General features: G+C 47.3%; 1 protein-coding gene across 5 annotated transcripts in view; it reads left to right on the plus strand.

Annotated features, from left to right (window-relative positions):
- The first annotated feature begins 205 nt into the window (after window positions 1–205).
- The window catches only part of AAK1 (AP2 associated kinase 1), an 89,581-nt gene continuing 66,342 nt past the window's right edge, over window positions 206–23,444 (plus strand). For 2 of the 5 annotated variants that reach the window (XM_063358705.1, XM_063358707.1), the window contains exons 1-2: window positions 206–559; window positions 682–1,022. In XM_063358705.1, the coding sequence (XP_063214775.1) occupies window positions 860–1,022 (163 nt within the window). In that variant the 5' untranslated portion in view covers window positions 206–559; window positions 682–859. Of the gene's footprint in view, window positions 1,023–23,444 lie in introns of all 5 variants that reach the window. The other 3 variants (XM_063358708.1, XM_063358709.1, XM_063358706.1) reach the window with 3 other exon arrangements.

The following is a 23,444-nucleotide window of genomic DNA, read 5'->3' on the forward strand; positions in this document are numbered from 1 at the left end:
CGCCTCCTCTCCCCATCCTCTCCGGGCGGCATGCCGGGAGTAGTAGTCCCCGCCGCGGCGATGCGGCAGCCGCCGCTCGGCGACTGGGAACTACCGCTCCCAGAGTGCCCCGCGGCGGGGCCGGCTGCCGCCATTCCACCTACTCCCCTTCCCCCCTCCCTCCCCTCCTCCAGACGCCAAAGGGCCTTCGCCTCCTCCGCCGCGCTGTGGGGCGCGGGGTGCCGGCCGCCTTCCCGCCTGGCTCCGCCGGTGGAGGTGGTGGGGCCATCCCGGGGCGGCGGGGCCTGTCCGAGCCCTCGGGGCTGGCGGGGGCGGTGCTCCCGCCGGCAGCCGGGACTTCCTGTGACAACCCATTTCCTGGTCGGATGGGGCCGGCGGGGGGCGGCGGCGGGGTCGGTCCCTGACGGGCTCGGTGGCCGTCGGGAGCTCCGCCAGGCAGCGATGCGGGCCCCGGGCCCTGCCGGCAGGCGACCCCCGCCGTGACCCGCCGCGGGCAGCCTGGTGGGGCTACGGCAGGCCGGCCCTCGGGTGCATGGAGGCACCCCCCGCCCGCAGAGAGGTACCGGGCGGGGGGCCCTGTCGGTCGGGGCTCCCTGAGGGGGCTGCGGCGGCCCCGGCCGTGCAGTGGGGATAATCGTCTTTCCCCTCCCGTTATCCCCACCTCTCCCTGTGGTTTTGCAGGTGTGAATCCCCCGGAGGACACCGCGCCTGGCTCGGCTTGGCCCCGCAAGACGAGCGGCCCCGGGTGTCCCTCGCCGGGCCCGGCCGGGCTGCAGGAGGGACAAGGCAGAGGGGTTGGGACCTTAAAAATAGCATCGCCCCCATTAACCAGGCAGCTGCTGCTGCTGCCTCCTGAGAAATGAAGAAGTTTTTCGACTCGCGTCGGGAGCAGGGTGGCTCTGGCCCGGGGTCGGGCACCAGCGGCGGCGGCGGCGGCAGCGGCGGCCCGGGCAGCGGGTACATCGGGCGGGTGTTCAGCATCGGCCGGCACCAGGTGACGGTGGACGAGGTGCTGGCGGAAGGTAAGAGCCCGGGGCCTCTTGCAGAGCCCTGTGCCTTTGCTTCTTTATCCCTCCCTCCCTCTCTCCCTCAGGAAAGCTGGAGAGGGAGGCTTTGGCCTTTCCCGTGCACTCTGCCTCCCCCTCTGTCCCTAGCTCCCCCGATAATTTCATTGTCCTTGACAGACTTGCCATCCAGTGGCATCTGCAAGCTGATATTTCTGGTCTTCCCGTGTGTAAGCCCAGTGTGGGTTTGGCTTGGTTTTGTTTTGGGTTTTTTTTTGGTAAAGTCTTTAGAAATTGTGGGTATTTTGGAAATTAATTGTTTCTCACTTTCCCTAAACTGGGAGGTGTTTTTTTTTAAAAAACAAACAAACAAACGAAAACCAAAACCCACAAACAACCAAAAAACAACCCCCAAACCAAAATTGCCAAATATTTTGGTGCAGAGCAAGGTGCTGTAAAGAAAGCAAGCGGTGGTCTTCACTGTAACTTTCTTCAGCCAGTTGTCTCCTTTCTTACCTTAAGCAGAGAGGAATAAAACGCTGGTAGGCTGAGCAGAGCTAGCTGTGGTCTGGGATGAGGGATTTCTGTTTGTGGGAGCTTTCTGCAGGGGAAGCAGTAATCCTAATTGCAGTTTTTTCCAAAACAAAACAATTAACTAAAAATGAACAGTAGGGATTATAAAACTCTTTATGTGTACTTGCAGTGCTGCTAGCTGGTGGTGGTATTTTCTAAAATCGTAACCAGCACTGCTGCTTTAACTATGATTTTTCATTTTATTTGTTTGGGCTCTAAGAAACCTTATGAGTGGTTCTGGCTGGTAACCTTAGCCTTGACCTTCAGGGAGATGTTGGCCTCCTTAGACCTGCTCCTGGTCCATCTTCTGCGCAGCATCCTCTACAATTTCAGTCAAAACAGTGTTTTGTTTTGATCTTGTAATTGTGAGGGAGAGGGCAGCTGCTTTATGAGAGCTGAGTGGGAGGACCTGTGTTGGCTTTTACAGAAGGAACACTAAAATGGAAAAGGGACTCTGTGTGTGTTCAGATTTGTAAAAAGTCACCACAGTGCACAAGCAAATTGATCTCTGACCATCTTTCAGACATGGTTTCTGATATGTTCTGCTGCTTGCTGAGCTGTGAGGAGCACCAAAACCAGCCCTCCAGCTAGTATCTATTAGTGATACTATTTTTTTTCTCCTGACTTGAAATTCGCAATATAGGTTTGCCTTGGCTGATATTTCTAAGGCTCTTTTGGCCCAAGGAGCTTAGGAACTATATGAGCTAAACCTGAGAAGCTGTCACAGGTTTTTTTTTTTAATGCAGGTTGACCTCATCCTGGTAACGTGGGGAAAACGGAGGCTTTTTTTGCTGATGAATAATCTGTTGGCAGGTTCTGCCCCGGTGCTGACAGCACCAGGAAGCCAGCCTGTGTGTCACTGGCCTCTTTGCTGCTTGGCAGGCCTGAGCTACAGCCACCAAAGGTGCGAGGTGGTAGCACAGATTGTGTGGGAGAAGCACCTCCCCTCTGTACCTTGCTGTCCTGGAGGAACTTTTGTGAGGGCTTTTTCTTGTGACTCCTGGTTTCTTGGCTGGCGTCTTGGATGGAGCATGGCCTAGTGTTGGCTACAACTTTTAGATCTGCACGCAGAGGCCAAGTGAGGTGCAGCAGGCCTGTAAAATAGGTGCTGTCATCTCTTCCTGCCCATGCTAGACGGCAAATGAAGTTCTTCTGGTGAAATGTGCTGCGCAGGTGTTTTCCTCACAGTTAGACTCCTGGTGTGGGCAGTCCAAAATCCTTCTGCGTGTTGAGGGAAGTCTCCAAGGGACAAGAGCAAGGTGGCTTGTAGGTTTGCAGTTTGTCACCTTTTGATGGGAACAGAGGGGTGAAAATGCCATTTCCTTTATAGGAAATGTAGGTCATCTGGGGAGTCAACGTGGGTCAGAAGTGCTGCAGCTTTGCATACTTCTGGCCTTTTGGTGTAGCTGGGTGCGCTCCCCAAGTGCTGGTAAACAGCATTTTTTCACTGACTCAGCTGGAGACCTGGGGAGCCGTCTGGCAGCATGGTCCCCGCACTACTGATGTTCTGAATTCTCGGCTGGAAAACTTTTTTTGTACCTGCAGTGAATTTTGGTGTTTCCGCCGTGTTGAAAAAGCAACTTGGGAAGTCTTGGCTGTTTCTGCTAAAAGGAAAAGTCCCCTGGGAAGAACTTTGTAGGAGGAGGTGGAGTGTCTTGTCTGAGAAAGAAACATCTCTCATCCCCGTTGCTTTATAAGGGAGAGGAGAGGCTTGTGTTTTAGTGCACCATGTGAAACCTAGAAAATAAATGAGATGTAAAAGTGGCTTAAAAGAAAGACTCTCTGAAATGATGATGGATGGTGTGAGGGAGACTCGAGTTGCAAGCCTGAGGAACTGGTTGAACCAGAACTTTTGGAATTAAAGTGTTGGGATTTACCTCTATCTGTCAAAGCTGTGACTGGTCACCCTCAGTTCTGCTGAGCAATCCTGCTGAAGATGCCTCCTCCCTGGGCAGGATGGGAGTCCTTAATGCAGGCACTGTGAAGTGTGCCAGATGGCAGATGTCTCCCCATGCTCACAGTCTCTTGCGTAGATCCCCCAAAATATCCACTGCGGCTAGGTACATCCCCCACCCCCTTAAAAATAGTTGTGCCTGGATTCTTCCTTTCCTGGGTGGGGAAGGAAGTAGATGGGAATAACATAGAAGGAACTTGAATGGTTGTTTGTCCGTGGTGTTATAACACCGGTGAATCAGTGTTTGTTTGTTTGTGGTTGTTTTTTTTTTTGACAAGCAGTATATTGCAATAGGTGATTCTTAGTTGAGTCTTTGTAGTCGTCTTGCTCTAATCCATAGAACTGCACGAATAATCTCTTGAAAAATTCCCCTCAAAGTTTGCACAAGGATTAACTGCTCTGAGAGGTCAGTGCTGCTGGCCTTGAAGTTCTGCAAGGCCAAGGTTGAAGTGGGGGCATCACTGTAGTGCTCCAGTATGGGCTGAAGGGGCTGTTACTGACTTTAAGGTGACTGGTGTTTCGGGGAGCTGAGGTGAATGCCCAGGAGGCGTTTGCGCATGTGGGTGAGTCAGGCTACTGTCTTACTGGTTTGTTTATGAGAAGAAATCAAAGCAGTGCGATCAACTTGCATGCTGCTTTTTGTTTTTGCCTGTGTGTAGGGGGGTGGAGAACCCCAAAAACCATGCGCTAGAGCTATAAGGAGGATGGTGTCTCTGTGATGAGGACCGGAGCAGCAGAAATGTTGAGAACAATGCTGCCAGAAATGAGAAATTTGCTAAGGCGTTTGTGGGATGTGCATGTATGGCAGAGGACCCTAAGCCACGTGGACTCCTCCGAGCTACCACAGACAAAGTGGGGGTTGCCCCAGGGTCCCATTTTCAGGGGGCTGTGTTTTGTGTTACTCTGCATACCTGCAATATTGTAAGAGAGTCCTGAACTGATCCAAGGCATGTAAGCGTTGATGGGGTGCGTGTTCAAGCTAGGATTTTGTTTGTCTTGGTCTACTTCTAGCAAAAGCTACAGGCTGCGTTTCTTCAGGTCTGTGAAAAGTCACTCTTTCAATTAGTAGTATTTTTCTGAAGGTGCTACTTCTAGTCTTTTCCCCTTAAAATATATAAGCTAGGGGATTCAGATTTAGTACTTGTCGGATATTTTGCTGAGATTTTTTTCAGATAAATGCCTGTGTGTGTGCTGCTAGCTAATGTGTATTTCAAAGCATTTAATGGTAGTCATTATAAACCAATGCGAAATCAGCTTAAATTTGCAAGCTGTACTTTTTACTCCTTTTTGAAAAAAACAGACATTGTGAGAAGGTTTCATCATGGCTTTCTTTAGCAGGCCTGCAGGCCAATGTGTGTGTGAAGGGCTTGGTAAGGCTGTGAATGCACAACCTGGGCCCGATGGGGGAAGGTGGGCCCCTGAGCTGCCGAAAAGTGTGTCTGGGCTAATTGCAGAGGACTTCTGCTGACCCCTGCCTGGATTACCCCCAGCTCTCCCTTTCCCTGGAGCGTGCAGCGCTGTAACGTGAAGTCACTGTCATCCTTTGAAATTACATGTGAGCTTCTTGTGAAATAACTTCACTTTGAAACAAGCCCCATCCGAGGTAAATTTTGCGGTTTTACATGACCCTCAACCCAATTCCAGGGTGGTTTGGTTCAAGACATCCCTTTGAACTGTGCTTCGTCAGTTATTGCCTTCTAGCCTCTGCCAGGTGACAGCTGCGAATCAGCCGACCAGTGAGATTTGGATTAGGAATTAAACTGTTTCTCCTCTTGAAATGGGACATGTGATTTTTTTGGTTTTGTTTTTTCCCCGTTGCTTTTCCTGCGTACCTTATGAGGCAGAGCATGTGCTCTGCACTGCTAGGTAGGATACCGGTCAGATTTCAGTAGTCTGATGGTGTTGAGTGTAGGAGCCAGGCAAGCTGGTGAAGAATCTCAGGTGAGTTATTTGGTAAATATGGGGTACCCCGAGTGCTTTGATGCTTTTAGCAGCACAGATTTTGCTGGGGCAGAGTGTGTGCCATGTCCTTAAATGTAATCAGGAAGGAAAAGGAGGTGTTAGTGGATTTAACTGTGTAAGAAGTTGTATAGGCCAGAGACTCACATGGTCTAGCCTCACTTGTAAACTTTATGGAATGGGTCTGGGATTGTACATGGAGGTGGCTAGTTTCTTACCTAACAGCTATATTAGCTAAAAGCATATTTAATAGCAGTTTTAGCCCAGTGCAGTCATGGGGGGGATGAGTTTTCTGCAGTTGTCCGCCCAGAAGGAGCCTTCCATGTTAAAACAAAATAATTTCTAATGCAAGCAGTCCTGCAACATCCTTATGAAGTCGTCAGTTGCTTAGTTTTGGGATTCTGGCTGGGGAAAATATAGGGTTTAACTGTCCAACTCCTGTCTTGCATAAGTGCTCTAGTAGTTATATGAACAGGTTACTAACCTCTGATTGCAACACCAGCAATGATATTTTGGATCTAAGGAGAATGTGTGCTGCCGTAATGTTTTCATTGTGTTGTGGGCCTTCTCCCCTTTGTACAGGAGCTTGTCAGCAGAGAAGAGAGCAGGTGGTAAGTTATAAATGTGCTGAAGACAAGCTGGAATCCACTTTGGGTTTAGCACTTGCTGCCTTCCAAGCTCACCCACCTGCATCGATCATGGCTAATAAGGGGTCAGAACTGACTAGGTGCTGCACACTTGCATTGAGACTGGAAGCTTTGAAGGGGACTTTTCCAGGGAAAATAGTAATTTGGACAGACTGAGGCTGTACAGCAGCTTGTCAGCTGCGGGACTCACTGCTGCGCTCCTGGAAAGTCACAATCAATTTGCCTTCATTTGTACTAAGTAAGTGTTTACTCGTGTTTTACACGTGGAAGGAGACAGGAAGTCTCTGAGGGAGAAACATGCCATAAGCAAACTCTGTTTATGGAGGAGTTCTCTTTTGATAATGAGAGGTAACTGAATAAATAAGTTTCCCAGGAAAGGATGCCTTCTTTCTTGGATGTGGGGAAGCACGGGATGTTCTTATGGTGGTATCGTTTTGGAAACATACCTTCTTAAATCAGATACTGGCTGCTGTACTTCTTTTCGAGTGTAGGAACAATACTGACGATGATTTACAAGCACAAGGAAAAGATCTGGAAAGGCTTAAGGTAAACACAGTGGCAAGGTAATTCTCCCTCATTTGTGGCTTTTTATCATTATGGAAACTTTCCTTTTCTTCTTTTGTGGGAGGTCCAGGAATTGCATTAAAGGAAATGAAGGTTATTGTTAGCTGCCTACAGTATGATACAGTAGAATGAAAGCAGAGGAGAGCTGCTGTGGCTCCTCTAACATGAGGAGCTCTCGCTACCCTGTTGCCGGAGTATCTGAGCCCTGGCACAGTCTATAAAAATGTCCTTCCATTCCTTTCAGGGCTGCTGGGAAATAATACACTGAGATATGAAGGTGAAGAAATGCAGAGTATGTGTGGCCAAGTCAGGAATTGGTCTCTGGCCTTCCAGACTGAGTGCTTTAATTGCAGTCCATTTTTTTTCTCTCAAATGCTGCCTCTCTGTGCTTCAAATGAGCATGCTCTTGGCACACAAGTGATTTGGGCATAAATTTATGCTTGCTCTGTGGCAGAAACCATGCTGACATCAGGACCCCAGGCCATGTGTCGCAGGATTGGATTAAAGACTTTTGGAACAAGATGCTCATAGCATCTGGTTTGCTTCATGATTTTGCAGAAACAAATTACGTACTGGTGACGAGTGATCTCATAGATTAAAAATAAAAAAAGCCATCAGCAGCTGAGTTCCCCAAGCAGAGAATTTGTGTGTACGTACATCCACCTGACAGTTGAGCTGGAAGCCGGTGCTGTGATGAGGACAGGTAGCTCTGATCTTCATTCACTGTTGGGAACATGCTGGTTTTACTTCCTATTTGGTCTTCATAGGGCTGTAATAGGGAGGTGACCCCAAAATGTGCCTGTGTGAACTTAAAAAAGCAATCTGGCATGCTGTTCTCAAGGGTGTGATAGTAAAATACGTGGTCTTCTGAAGCTATGTAAATGCCCGGCTGTTATTCAGATGAAATGTTAGCTTTTATCTCCTTTACTTCTGTAAGCTAAATGATGCTTGTGAGGTTGTCATGTGCTTTTGCTGCTCAGCTCTAATGACATCAGTAAAATAAACTTAGAGCTTGTCTCTTAAAAGAAGTGCAGAATGCTCCACAAGAAGCGTGATGTGGCCTGGTTCATGTGGGCTCTCCCTGAACATCAGTTTCTGTTCAAAGCACTAGAGCAAGCAAGAGGAACCCTTGGTTTGATGTGGTGTACCCGTTTTTGTGACTTTACTGCTACACTGGATTGTGCGTGGAAGCTATTCAGATGTTGTGGAAGCGTCAGTGATGTAAAACTCAGCCTTTCAAAGTGTTCTAAAATACTTAAAATGAACACAGATAATCAGCGCTGGTGTGCGAGGAGCACAGGAGTGCAGACCTATTGCTTTATATGCCTTGTCTGCGCGACCTACCTGTGAAGACAGTTATACTTTAGTTACCTGTCATGAATCTCCAAAGGATTAATTGCTTCTGACTTGGGAAGTGCTTCAGAAATAAAGACCTTTTCTCAGGCGTTTAGCTGCTGCCTCGGAGCAGTGAGCTGGATCGATAGGAAGTCCCTGCCTTATGACTGCGGTGCGTTCACATGAAGATACTGGTGGCTGCTGTTGACCCTTGCGCTCTGGTCTAATAACTGTCTTCATGACCTTTGGTTAAGGAGCGTCTAATACCAGAGGATATGCAAATGAGTGGTGGCATGAAAGATACAGTGAAATTCTTAAAGAAAATATCCTTTTAAATTAGGAGAAGGATCTGTGAAAGCACGTGTCTGTGTGCATGTACTCGTGTGCTGACACACCTGCATTTCTTTTTTTTTTTTTTTTACTCGGGTATTGTAGCACCTCTTGTTAAGGTAGGCATGCGCGTGGTGTGTAGGGTAGATGAATAATGAGGAGTAGCCAGCTCTCTGGGGTTCAGCACAAGTAGGCAGGAGACACTGGCTGGAGGAAGAAGCAGCGCTATCTCTCTTGGGGGACAAAGCTGGGGTAAAGGCAGAAGATAAGCAAGGATGGCTCAGTGGCTGGGATGGGAACGTTCTCTCTTCGAAGGATTCCTGTTGCTTCGAGTAGAGTTCTGCAAATGTCCTGTTAGGCAGCTCACACGCTTGAGAGGTACCTGCTAAACTCACACGATGTCTCTGTGCCTCAGTTCCCCCCTTGCAGTGCAGGTAGTGTCAGCAGGATGCTCGTGGCTGTGTTGGGGAGCGGGTGATGTGGACTCTAGCTGACATGCACTGAATATTGCCTGGGAATTTCGGCAAGTGCCGCTTACAGAGTTGAGTGTGTTCTGGCTTAAGCTCTTTGGTGGCTGCGTATTCATTAAAGCCTTTAAACAAAGTCAGTGAGTGTAAGATGACATAAGACAGCCCCAGTTGTCAACTGGTGAGATCCTGCTGGTTCTTATGTTCTGTGTTGTTTTTTTTTTATTGATTATGTTTGTAAAGAAATAAAAAATGTGTTGCAGAGCACTGATGTGTAGATTGTGGAGTAACAAAGGGTGAAGGAGGGACAATATGGCAGAGAAAAAGGGAAGGGGCCTTGCAGACTTGGTCCTGGGGTGCCTTGAGTGCATTATTTCTGGCAAGAACAATCTGCTGCAAGGCAGAGCCTTTCTTTTGGCCTTTAGCTGTTGCTTTTGAGTCAGAAGATATGCTTACAGATGTGTGAATATGAGTTTACCCTTCTGTTTCTATACCTGATTAGCAGCTGTAGTTTGAACTGTTGTGCCATTTCTGCTCTTCAGCGACCATAAAGACGCCTGTGTACCAGGTGTCACAGAGCGTGTGGTTCCATGCGTGGTTGTTCCCCTTCCCCTCTCTGCAAAGTAGGCAAACAGAGAGTGGAGGAAAGGCTTATCAAATTATTTTACAAATGAGAAACTGAAGCCCGTGAAGATGTAGCAATTTGATAAAGGGTATGTAGGAAAGCAGTGATGAAGCCTCGTATTAAATGCAAATGTAACTCCTTGTCTGGTGTTTTAACCACAGTGCCATTAATATTCATGTCACCGTAGCATTGAGGAACTTTTATCATGGACTAGGGCCTTGTGTCACATAACGCAAACACGGAACAAAGACTGTCCATGCTCCTGGGAGATGCCTGGCTGTCCTTGCCTGTGCCTGCTGAGGCACAACATTTGCGTTTGGTACCAAAATGTGCTCGTCTGCTGCCGCTTTAGGAGACACATTCAGAAAGACGCATCGCTAGGTGCAGGCTGCTGTAATCTTACAGCTGATCATGACATGATAATTAACACACAGTGTCTTCTAATGATCTGATGTTGTTCAGAGACCACAGGAAGCACACAAACTCAGCCTTGCTCACAGAGCATTCAACAGAACATGTGACAGGATTAAACATGTATTGGATTTTCTTGAAATTAAAATGATGCTATTTTTGGAGTGGGACAGATGGTGGTTTTCTACCTTTTGCTTTTGTTTTAAACTTAACAACGTAAGAAGCACTTATGTTGCACCTTTGAAGCTTTTTCTGCTACCGAGCCGGCTAGAAACGCATATATTGGTATATTATATGTAAGTTGGGATTCTCAAGCAGTTATGTAAGTTCATTTGAGCTAATGAATTTAATCCCTAAAAATTATGGGGCTTGTGAGCAACAGCCACAAGAGTGCAGGTTCTGGACCCCTGCAACCCTTTCCTGTTTCTGGACATCCGACAAATGAACACGCAGACATATGTCTATTCGTATCTCTCTCCTTCCTCACCTGTGTATATGGGGAAAACCACAAAACCCTGCTTCTTGTAGGGCTGATATTTTATTTGATTTTTTTTTTTAATCTAAACAGATTTTTCCCTGCGCAGAACGATGGATACCGCGTGCTCCTGACTGTACCTAGGGGTTTGAGTTCCCTGAGAGCTGCCTGGTGGGATAGTAGATACCTCTCTCCATGCTTAGCATGTACTGAGGAGTTGAAAAGTTCACTGCTGTCTTCAGGCTTTGATTAGCGTATCCTCTTCTCGGGGAATATGATGTAGCCCATAAGTTGTGTTTTCCTGTTACTCACTGAGGTGGCACTTCTGTGGCTCAAGAGTATACCTGTAGTTATGTGGGAGACCTGAAAAGCTTGAAATTGGCGTTCCTGGGTTTAAGCGGAAGAAACTTGTTTGACACAAACCTCCGTCCACTGTTGTGAAGCTCTTACAGTACCGTGGTAGCTATAAGCTCGAGCTTTTCGTAGAATGTATGTTTTAAGATTTCTCTTGTTTTTCACGCTGCTTTGCTCAGTAAGGATGTCTGGGTGCTACCATAGTAATCAAAATTCCTAAATGTCTAACTTGTCTGTTGCCATGAGCTCTCTTTGGATCCTTGCATAATTGCTTCGCAAGCGGAGTTTGCGGTTACCATAGCACTTAAGGGCTTCAGTAAGCACTCTGGCTGGCCCTTGCAAGCAAGTCCAGTTAAAAACCAGGCCCAGCCCTGGCCAGCTTAGTTTTGCTTCCTCCCCACCTCCAGCCACCAGCTGCTCTCAGCTCAACTAGTTTTGGTTTTTCTCTCCTCTCCTGTCGATGTGATTCACTGCTTCCTCGCTTTTCCAGTGAAGCTTTTCAGCTGCGTGCAGTTGCTGCAGCTTCTTGCTTGGCTTTGCAGTTCCAGTCGTGTTCGCTCAAAAACAGTCATGCTCCGCAGCATGTTTATGCCATTGCTAATTTCACTTGGAGATGAACAAGGTCTCAGATGCTATTAGCAGCTGCTTGGAATAATAGCAGCTCAAATGTGCTTTTTAGAGGGCTGGCCGATAACTAAACAAGTGTGGGGTTTTTTGTTGGGTTTTTTTTTGGTTTTTGTTTTTTTGTTGGTTTTTTTTTTAAAAGCTGCAAGTTATTCATGACCCATTAATTTTGATTTATTTTTTTTTTTAGTGTTACAGTGGAAGTTCAAGGACTAAAATTGTCAGAATAGAGAGGGACTGATGTACTTTGCCAAGTAATCTACTTGGAGGCCGTGTATCTTGCTGCATAGTGATAAAACACTGCTCCGTCAGCTTTGGGTTTCCAGATCTGCCTGTCAGGGAGGAATCGAGTGGATGCGCAAGACCGTAAAGCGGAGCACATACATAGCAAATCTACCCACGCGAACATCTGAACGTGCTTCCTGCTGTGAAGGCCAGTACAGTTCTGTAGCCTTTAGTGAGTTGCTATTTGTTAAGAAATTGCTGTCACAAATACTGTGAGACTTTAATACTCCTAAATCGAGATGCCCAGGCCGTATTCTAACTGCGCTCTTGGAGGATGGGCAGTGTGACAAGCTATTGCTGCCCTTGGACTAGAGCTTGAAAAGGGGATGTGGAGTTAATACACAGGATGGATCTTGCCCACTGATTATTTTAGGCTTCTAATATGCTGTTCCATGGCAGAGATTAATTTCCTTTCCTCTTCCCCTTCCCCCAGATAAATAAAACCCAGAGAAGTGAGAAAGAAGCAGTTAAGTTTTTTCCATGTTGTCAATGCAGTGAAAGTGCCTGTGACTATATAAATATTTTGTGACTCTTTGCAATTGTGAGCATCATAGCTAATAAACTAATGTTCATCCAAAAAACCGACAACAATCCCTAGCCAACCAGTCTTGCTGTCCTAAAATTAGGAGAGGTAAAGACCGTGCTTCTGTTCTGTGTTGAGTGACGTTTCTGGTTGTATTATTTTGCACAATTTAGGTGCTCGTGCCCATGACTGCCACGCTAACATTGACGTCCTGCCTATTTAAAAAGCGCCAAGAAGAGGGTGGAGCCTGTAAATCTAAATCTGTCTTGTCATGGCCTAGATATTGCAGCAATGACATTAAGCGAGGGCCCTGTAATTATGTTGGTAATATTGGATAATCACATTAGGATTCTCAGCTATGGTAAATCCGTGTAGGGCTAACTATGTCCCGGCTTTGCTTTTGCTGAGAATCTGACCCGTGAGCTGACAGGAGCTTGAGCATTCGTTTTACCTGGGGAGAGGTCCTTTACTCTAGTAGATGTGCTAGATGCTCTACTAAAGTTTGTCTGGTGGTATTTTGAGACTAGAGCTTAAGCAGCGCTGCAGCTGGGGCTCTGAGCGAGAGCTGCTGCTGGTTTTCAGTTGGTAGTGAGAGGAGTTTCTAAAAAGCAGGGCTTCACGTGCACACCTTGGGCTTTTTTGCAGTACTGGATGCGGATCTCTGCCTTGGTGATGTGTGTTGTCTAGTCAACACGCATGACTGGAGATACCTTTGTAAGCTGTTTATTTTTTGTTGTTTGGCTTTTCAAAACTTTTTCTTTCCCCCGTCCCACTAAGTCAGTCGTGCAGCAGTTGCATTTTGTATCTGACGCAAAGCTGATGTAGATGCTGGGCTGTCTGTGCCCAGCAAACTTGCTCAGCATGAAGCTGCCTAAGAGATTGTTGCTGGCCAGCAATGGAGGCTCCTCTTCTTCTAAGCCCATAGAACACGCAAACCGTATTGCTCATGTGTGCAAATTTACTTCATGGAGACCAAATTCTTTCCAGCTCAAACGTGAGCTACGTGGAGAATTTCTTGCTGCTTAAAATGATTGTCGTTGGTGGAAGAGTGCAGGGCCTCCTGCCTAAACCTTGAGACCTCTGGAGCTGTAGGACTGCGTGTGTAATTCTCTGCCACAGGCTGGCTGTGTGAAACAGAGGACTGAATGTGAGTTTAGGACCTGAGGTTGGTATGAATATGGACCAGGTGAACTCAGAATCCACCTTGATTTCCCAACACTGTGTTCCTCTGACGGCAGAACAGCTCTGTGAAGCCCCAGCCTTTGGTAGGAGGAAGCGAGTTGTGTACGGTCCTTGCGTGCCCTGCAAGGAGGGGAGGGTGGGCTGGTGATTGTACAGGGCTGCTGCCCAGCAAAGTTTGAGTATTCTTCAAGAGTTTGTCCTGTGCCAGGAGGACGCTATCCTTGGATAACTTGACACACAACTTGTGTCCATGTTCCTTATATGTTTTCTTCAGTTAAACTAACCCTAGAAATATTTATAAAATGAGAAACTGCATTTCTTGTAAGTTCAGTTTATCTCGGAGGTCTCTTGACTTTTTACAGTTGTACCATTACAGCCTTCTTTTGAGTATGGTCGCTATTAAATTCCCCACCTTGTTGCAAATGTACCTGCTTAGCCAGTTTTCCATCTGCTTAGTATTTCATCTGGGGAGATGCAGGTTTCAGCTGATTCTCCTGATATTTGTGCCTGTTTCAGGTTTCCTGTCTTGAAATACTAGGTGTCCTGTAGGCTTTGTCTGGGTGCTGTCTACTTTCCCTGCAGTTCTGAAGCTCTGATTCGCTCCTACAGCCACTTAAAATGGTCAGAACGTGGATGAAATTTGAATGATTGTGACCATTGCTACTTAGACAAATTAAGCTCTTTCAGCTGGAGTTAGTGGTCTGCTTTTTTTTTTTGGTCTTTGCCCTCAAGATAAATGTTCAGGCTATTTGGCGATTGATGTTTCAAGATCTGATTTGATAATTTTCCCAGAGCAGTTCTACACTGAGCAGAATCTACGCTGATGTTTGGTTTGGTTTAATGGTGTTTAACTCCTTGTACAAGTGACTGCAGCGAGGTAAGACACCAAGAGCTGTATCTTTCCTCTTGGAAATAAGCACCGGGAGACTCCTCCCGTGGCTGAAAGGAAGCATGCTACTTTGTTTTCGGCTGTCTCATGTGCTTTATTGCTATTAGGCCTGTGTGGACTATAAGGAGTTGTATCTTTATTTTAGAGACCTTGAGCTGAAGATCCACTGCAGTACTGTGCAGAGACTCTGCTTGCTTCTCTGCGGAGACAAGCGGTTTGTATTTCTGATATGTAGAGTTCAGCTCAATAGCTTGCTCCAAATACTGCTCTAGGAGGTGCTGGGGCAGGCCTTTTAGGTTGAAGTAGTCCCTTGAACTTGGCACTGCTATGCTTTAGCATAAGTCAAGTGACTCAAAAAGAATAAAACAAAAACCAACGGAGTAAAGCTTGTTATTTCCTTTGAGGTAGAAAATCTCGGCTGAGAGTAGACCTGTTTAGTTTAGCATTATTATCTACTTTTCTCAGCTGGAGAGTGTGTTGGCAGGGGATAAGGGGTTTTGTTTTGTTCTTGTTCAGAATTGGACTCTGGTTTATAACACACATGTACACGCAAAACCACAGGCACTGCTTGGAGTTAGAGGAACTTGGGTGTAGTGAGACCAGGACATCCATATTCGGGCCTTCTTGGTTCCACAGAGACGACTGCTGCTTCTGTTGTCTGTGCAGCGTGTCCTGCGTTTCAGCCCTCTGTTCTCATGGCCACCTTCACAAAGTCATTCGAGTCGCACTCCTAGCTGTGGGTTTCCGTGTATGAGCCTGTTCTGTTTCAGCTGGTGGCTGAGCACACCCTGTCACTGCTTTGTGCTAGAGCTTGCAAGCTGTTGACGCAGCTTAGCCTAGGTAAAGAAAATCCTAATTTTGTAGCCCGGATCATGGGAAACAAATACCAGTTATGTCTACATACTCCTGAGACGTGATGCAAGCCTGTGCCTCTAGGACAGGCTGTGTGTTCTCTGTGCATGCAACTCTTGAGGGTGAATAATCTTTGCTTATATAGATATAAAGTAACATGTAAATACCCTAACGTAATTGTGGAATTGGGTGGGAGAGTGAGTCATAGGCATTAATTAAATCCCAAACCCCAAGTGTCACGATGAACGACGCTCCGACATGTAGTACTAAAACAACGAAATACAAACACAAGGGAGAACATTAATACAGCCACCACTGCTTGGAGGCCAGGCTGAATGGGGCTTTGAGCAACGTCATCTAGACAACCAAGTGTCCCTGCCCAGGCTAGGGGGGTTCGAAGATAATCGTTAAGGTCCCTTCCAACTCTAACCATTCAGTGGTTCTATGAAGTTTTTTTTTAACTCTTTCTGTGCTAGGTAATCTGGAAAAGACAGTCTGGGTAGGATAGCATACCCCCAGCTGTGCCAGGAGGTTGTGGAGAAAAGACTGGTTAGTCGCTTGCCGATGTCTGTGGTGTGTACGGTAAGAATGTGGGGTTGAAATCAAGTCAATGGAGAGTTTGGTGAGACTTCCTGATGGTGAGGGTAATAACAGCCCAGGAATAAACTGCTCAGGAGCATGTGCAGAATGTGCGCGTAGTTAAGGAACAGGTTAGACAGACACGTCAGGAGTGACTACGGGCACTGTCAGTCCTGCCTGTAAGCGAGAGGCTGAGTCAGGGGAAATCTCGTGCCAGACAGTGACATAGGGCCGTGCTTTTTCAGTGAGACAGTCCCATGTTGCTTACCGGCGTTCTGTTGCAGTTTGGAGGGGGTGAGGTGAGGCTGCAGAAAGCCTCATGTCCATTAATCTTGTCATCCTTGGCCCACCTGCATTTGACTCCACTGGGGAAAGAGTAAAATCCTCTTCGTTCATGCAGATTTTGTATGTTAGTCAAAAGCTATAAAGCAACTGAAGGGAGAGAGAAGTCTGAAGGTCCAAAGCGCTCACCTTTTTGGATGTTGCTTAGGTGGAGATGATCACGAAAAGGGAAGAAAATACTGGAGGCCGTGCTAGTGATCCTGCAGTTATCTGTTTAACTGCAGTGAGTCTGGTGTCTTCGCTTGTCTCACTGAAGTGCCCCTTTACCTGCAGGCGTTACAGTAGCAGGCTGCCTTCTGCTGCCTTCTAAAAAAGCAGAGGGTGTAGAAAACACTGTTTGACTCTATCTGCGATTAATCGTTCACCAGACTGAAGCAAGCATGTGAGTAACGAATCTAATACTCACTTTTAAGACTGGATTCTTGGCAACAGTCAGGCTCCTTTGTGATACCTGGCAGTATTGGGAAACCTCTAAAAAAATGTTTCTTTGTGTTAGTAATATGTTGTGCCAAAAATGCAGTGAGAGGCCTTTCGGGGTGACCCTTCAGTTCCATCCTGTTGGGATGACTTGCTACTACCTCTTACTATGAGATGCTGTGGGTTGAGGGGTATTTTCTGGACTTTCCCTCGTTGGACAACTGAAGGTGCCCTTCCCGCACAGATTTGCGTTGTGGAGACAGCCTGCAGAGCTCTTGCCTGCAAAGCAGAGCTCAGGGACGTGAGCTGTGTATGCAGGGCCTTTGCTTCATGCTGCAGATGAGAGTAGTATGTTGTCGCACTGACCCTGTGTTTTGGTCAGGTTCCTAATTTTTTGCCTTTTTTATTAATTGCGTGTTTTCCTACCCTAGTAGCATGCTCTTTAGAGACCACAACTTAAAGAACAGGGTATTTGTTTGCTTGTGTTTCTGGCAATCTCCGTTTCAAGTGGAGATTGGAAGTGGGAGCAGAGATCATGTTCCAGGTTGAACTCGGTAAATCATAGATTGTGCCAGTGTCGTCTTTACTTCCTTATAGTGTATATAGCTGTGATCTTGGATGGTACAGCCCTAACGCAAAGTCTGCCTCATTACTGTGGCCTCTTAATTAAACCTTGAACCACTTTAAAAACAAATTTTGAGGGGGCTATTTTATTTTTCTTTAAAGGTGTTAATGCTGACATCTGTGTCTAAGGGTGTTGTAGATGCTTCATAAAGCAGAAAAAACAACGCGTAACGATCCTGATCATTCCAATTCCTTGTTATGTAGCAAAGCAGAACACAATACAAGTCCCAGTTTGTGGGCACGTTTGGTAAGAAAAAGGGGTAATATTGGAACCGAAAACTCATTTTTGGGGTGAAATATCCCGCCCTGGAAACAAAGAGCTCAGAAGTAATGAAAAGTTTCTTCAAAAGGGGGGAAAAAATGGAATTTGAAATCATACGTGTTTTAGCAGGTATGCTGCAGTAATACCCTCCTCTGGGCAGTGGAGGAGTGGAATACAAGATAGCAGAAAGAATATATTAGCGCAGATTAATACTGGCGAAAATAGCACTATAATCCTAATGCCCATCATAGTTGACTAGTGGAACTATAATTAAAACAAAAAGCCCATATAAAAATTAACCAGCAAATATTTGTCTGTGTGGAGGGTAACACAAGATTGTCACACGCAAGATGCGACCAGTAAGGGACAGTCCTTCCCGTTAGTGTCGTGTTCTTGGGACCGAGTCTGGTGCTTTTCATAGGAGCTGCTGGGTGAGATGACTCTTGTCAGAGAGACTGGTGTTGCGATGCACAGTAACGCGTTCTGGCAGTAACGGGCAGTTTTTCTGAAGGTCTCAGCAGCCACAGTGGGGTCTGAGGAGAGGATCGGCTGGATCGATGGGCCAAGGCCAACTGTATGAGGTTTAATAAGGCCAAGTGCTGGGTCCTGCATTTCGGTCACGACAACCCCAGGCAACGCTACAGGCTTGGGGCAGAGTGGCTGGAAAGCTGCCCGGCAGAAAAGGACCTGGGGGTGCTGGTGGAGCCAGCTTAACATGAGCCAGCAGTGTGCCCAGGTGGCTGAGAAGGCCAACAGCATTCTGGCTTGTATCAGGAATAGCGTGGCCAGCAGGAGCAGGGAAGGGATGGTGCCTCTGTACTCGGCACTGGTGAGGCCTCATCTCTAGTGCTGTGTTCAGTTCTGGGCCCCTCTGTACAAGAGGGACATTGAGGTGCTGGAGCGTGTCCAGAGGAGAGCGACCAGGCTGGGGAGGGGTCTGGAGACCAGGGCATATGAGGAGAGGCTGAGGGAGCTGGGCATGTTTAGCTTGGAGAAGAGGAGGCTGAGGGGAGACCTCATTGTCCTCTACAACTACCTGAAAGGAGGGTGTAGAGAGGTGGGTGTTGGCCTCTTCTCCCAGGGGAATAACGACAGGACCAGAGGAAATGGTCTGAAGCTGCGGCAGGGGAGGTTTAGGTTAGATATTAGGAAGAATGACTTTACTGAAAGAGTGGTCGGGCACTGGAACAGCCTGCCCAGGGAGGTGGCTGAGTCACCATCCCTAGAGGTATTTAAGAAACGTGTAGATTTGGCACTTCAGGGCATGCTGTGGTGGCAGAGATTGTAGGTTGGTTGTTTGCTTCCGTGGTTTTGTTTTGGTTTTTTTTTTTGTGTGTGTATGGTTGGACTCGATTATCAAGGGACTCAAAGGTCCCTTCCAACCACGAAGATTCTATGATCCCATGGTTTTTTTCCCCTGTCTTAGAGATGAGTCACTTGTCCATCTTCATCCTTGGTTCATAGGCGGGAAGAACCGAGACTGGGTTATTCTTCCACCTTTGTTGAAAACTGGCACTAAGAGCAGTAGGAGAGAGAGGCGTGTGGGCACATCCGAGTGCTTTTCCCTGACATACTTGCAGAGCTTGATGCTAATGTTAGTTGAACTTGGGCATCATCTAAAACAATTACAGATCGTTGTATTGCTTAGCTTTGCCCAAGGTGTTTTCATTGGCCCTTTGTGGTGAAGGGTAACTGCCTCCAAACAACTAGGGAAAAACTTTTATTTTTTTGGTAAACGACTGCGTGTTATGCCAGCTAGAGAGAGGTGTCAGAGGTGCGGGATGACTTTCTCAGTACAGCAGCAGAGAGAAACTGGTTTTGGTGTTGTCCAGTGATGGGTGATGTGCAGCGTTGGTGTGTCAGCTGGTTGTGGCTACGACTGTGGGGAGAAATAAGTACCGGGAACTAGGGTTTAGTAAAGCTTTAGGAGTGGTGAACTGCGAACACCCTGTGCAAGGCTGCCAATACGACCTTCCTGTAACTAAATCACAGCATCCTGACTCGGGGAGGGGAGGGAAATTAAAAAATTGAGTGAGCCTGCCCCTTGTACTTAGGAAAGTAAATGCTAAGGAAGTTCTTCTGGCTTGTGAGATAAGGCAAAATATGACATAATTCTTCATGGGTAAGAATAGATAAGTATTTGGACTGTGCAAATGTGGAGTGGCTTTGTGCCTGTTTCAGCAAAGCACTTAATTTTAAGTGCCGGCTAGTCCAACCGGAGGTTAAAATGCCTTGCTGGCTGTCCCTGGAGGCCAGGGATGTTCCTAGGGCAGTTGTTGGGCACACCTGAATAGCGCTTGGCTGTCCCCTCAGCTTCGGTACCAAAGCACGGGGGGCTGTCTTGGACACAGAGCTTGGAGGTAGATGAGGTAGAGCTAAAACACATGGAAAAATTTTTTTTCAGTTGGAAAACCACATGCAATGTTTGTCCAGCTCAAGAAAGAATTTCACCCCTGAAGAATAAAGTTTTTAGTGGCATCCAGAACGTTTATCAGGAGCTACGGTGATTCCAGATATTGTTAATTTGTTTGTAGAAGGGTGATGGAGAAAAATCCAAAATGAAGCAGTGATTTATTTTTTTTTAAAGTGGAAATTGATCATTTGATGGTTGGCTTTTTCAAGCCCAATGACTTGACTAACTTAACTGAAAAGAGGAGCAATTCCTCCTCCTCAAACCTAGCTGCTTTTGGGTTATCCCAACATAGCCTTGTTTTTAAAAAAAAAAAAAAAAAAGAGGTATGTGATCTAAGGCAAAACTTGAAAACATTTGCGGAGGGAAGATGCATCTATGGGGTGGAGATGTTTTTTGTAGCTGTGATTACAGAGCTCAGACGTGCAGCTGGGACATCGTCATGCTACATGTCTCGTTTGCTGCCCTGCAACTGAATGTCTCTGGGATGTACGTTCAGCATGGATTTTAAAAGGAGGTGTTCTGCCGAATTGTGTTTGGTTCAAGCTATTTCTATTTTCTTAGCGTACCTGCTGTCTCTTGCAGAGGAGGGGTGGATTGGCGTAGCAGGGTAACACAGAAAAGGCAGTGTGTTTTGGGAACACTAATGACTTATGAAAAGGCCTTTGGTTCTGCAGATCCTCTGAAATCTAACCTGCTTTACTGTGTGTACAGGGCAGAGTCCAGCCAGGCCTCTTCTGGACTATGATTAACTTGGGTGAAGTGGTCTGTTGAGTTGGTGCTTCAAATGCTGTCTGCCTATGGCTGAAGTAGCTTTATTTTGGCTCAGTGTGAACAAAACAGGCTTGCTGTGGGGACCTGTCTGACAGGCACAAAACCTGCCTGCAGTAATACCTTGTTCTCTGCTCTGCTCTTTAGTTATCTGACAGGGGGTTGTGAAGATCTGGAGCAGAACTTAAATGCAACTCAAACAGCTGAGTAAGTGGTTGTATGTGAAGATACGGATCATGTTGGTAGGAAGAGGGTTCCTGGGACAAGCTATTTCTGGTGCTCCCCCCTCAATGGTGCCATCTCAGAAGGACAAGGTGGGCCTAGGCTGTGCTGGAGGGCTGTTGTGTCCATCAAGGGTAAGTTGTGTTGTGTTCAGCACACAGTTCATCTGCTGCAGCAGCACTTAATGAGCTTGGCTAATTTATATGTTCACCAGTGTAAGGCAGCTCTGGCGTCACAAAAGGATGGTGGAAGGAGCAACCAATTTCTCTGTAAACTTCCTCGCCGTAATAGCATTAGCTAGGGCAGCTTGCTTGGAAGCAGCATCTTGTGCTTGTTTGCAGATCGGCATTGCTGGCTGCCTCTGACTTACTGGTTGCAAGAGGATTCCAGGCTTGCAGTACACGTGAATCACTTAAATGCAGCAGAGTGCTATCGTCTTACCTTGCGAGGAGCTAAGGGAGGGGATCACGTGCAGCTTTGTGCGGCTGGTTTTACCTACTTGAGAAGTGCTTGCCTGGCTGTGAAGAGTTCTGCGTCCTGCTGAAATTACAGAAGGGCTGAAAATATAACTACCAGTGCTGGAAACATGGCCAGTCTGGAAACGCAGACACAAACCTGCATGGAAAATTGCTCTGGCATCTGTATTGACTGGAGATAATCAGAACTTACCCCCCCCCCCCCTTTTTTTTTTTTCTTCCTTCCCAGCTTGTCCCAAAAGAACAACAGTCAGGGCAGAAGCACGTAGGAAGATAACCGTGTTCCCACGCTGTTGCAGATGCAGGCCTAAGTGCAGACGACAGTGGTGTTGCCCAAGAGACCTATGGCTTTTGCTGGCTCTAAGTTGATGGTGATCACAATACTGACTGTACACTACCTGTTCAACAGCGTAAGATGTCTTAAGGATGAGCGTATAAATATATGGAATGAGAGCAGCATTTTAGCTTCTGCTGCCTTGTATAGGGAAGGAGTTGAATTTCCTTCAGAAGTTTAAATCACAGGCACTTGTTTATGAACGCACGGGAGAACTGTCCTCTGAGCCGATTCTCAGGCTTAGTTCTTGCTTCTCTCCCTTCTGGTGCTTGCAAAGTCACTGGACTTATTTGCTCTGTTGCAAATGCAATATGTGCGAACCTCACGAAGTTTAACCAGGCCAAGTGCAAGGTCCTGCACCTGGGTCACGGCAATCCCAGGCACAAATACAGGTTGGATGGAGAATGGCTTGAGAGCAGCCCTGAGGAGAAGGGCTTGGGGGTGCTGGTGGACAAGAAGCTCAACATGAGCTGGCAATGCGCACTTGCAGCCCAGAAAGGCGGCCGCATCAAAAGAAGCATGGCCAGCAGGTTGAGGGAGGTGATTCTGCCCCTCTGCTCCGCTCTGGTGAGACCCCACCTGGAGTATTGCGTCCAGCTCTGGAGTCCTCAACAGAAGAAGGACATGGACGTGTTGGAGCGGGTCCAGAGGAGGGCCACGAAGATGATCCGAGGGCTGGAGCACCTCTGTAATGAGGACAGACTGAGAGAGTTGGAGGGGTTCAGCCTGGAGAAGAGAAGGCTCCGGGGAGACGTTATAGCGGCCTTCCAGCACCTAAAGGGGGCCTACAGGAAGGATGGGGAGGGACTCTGGAGCGGGGAGTGTAATGATAGGACACGGGGTAACAGCCTCAAACTGAGAGGGCAGATTTAGGTTGGATATCAGGAAGAAATTCTTTACTGTGAGGGTGGTGAGGCGCTGGAACAGGTTGCCCAGGGAAGTTGTCAATGTCCCATCCCTGGAGGTGTTCAAGGCCAGGCTGGATGAGGCTTTGAGCAGCCTGGTCTGGTGGGAGGTGTCCCTGCCCAGGGCAGGGGGGTTGGAACCAGATGATCTTTAAGGTCCCTTCCAACCCCAACCATTCTGTGATTTGAAGCCCGGGTTGGTCTCTTGCCTTTAGCTTTCCATATGTACACTGGAAAAAAGGCTCTACCAGCAAAGACGTGAGGATGTTCCTAGTGCCTGGACTACTTTGCCTCTGAGCTCTGCCTTGTGGGTGACCCAGCCTCCCCAGCCATGTGTGGCTTAGCTATCTCACTGCACTTGAGGCAACGCAGGCCCTTGGGCTGACCTCGGCTGCCTTGGAGTTACACAAACCCTGGCATCTCTGTCTATTGTATTGGGGCTGGCATAGTACATTAGAGTGGGCAATTTCTGGTTGTTGGAAAGGTTGTCTTGCTTGCTGTTCACTGAAAATAGAAGTAAATGGTCCTGTAATGTGCATCTGGCAGTGCTTCATAAAATTGCTTGTCAATTTGTCTTTGATCTATTTCCTTTCAACTTTGCTCAAATTTAGCAAAGTTGGGGTCTGGGCTGGAGTAAGAAGGAAGAAATTGGTTGTGGTCTGAGGCTCTGGAAGCTGAAAGTAGTCCTTGAGGCTGACGGGGTGGCAATGTTACAGAATCACAGAGTGGCAGGGGTTGGAAGGGACCTCTGGAGATCATCTAGTCCAACCCCCTGCCAGAGTAGGGTCACCCAGCTCAGGTTAGACAGAATGCGTCCAGGTGGGTTATGAATATCTCCAGACGAAGACTCCCCCACCTCTCTGGGCAGCCTGTGCCAGGGCTCTGCCACCCTCAAAGGAAAGAAATTTTTCCTCGTGTTGAGATGGAATTTCCTGTGTTTTAGCTTCTGCCCGTTGCCCCTTGTCCTGTGCCCGGGCACCACTGAGAAGAGTCTGGCCCCATCCTCTTGCCACCTGCCCTTTAGATGTTGAGCAGCACTGATGAGATCC

This window comes from Chroicocephalus ridibundus, chromosome 23 (assembly GCF_963924245.1).
Source record: "Chroicocephalus ridibundus chromosome 23, bChrRid1.1, whole genome shotgun sequence".
Taxonomy (NCBI): Eukaryota; Metazoa; Chordata; class Aves; order Charadriiformes; family Laridae; genus Chroicocephalus; species Chroicocephalus ridibundus.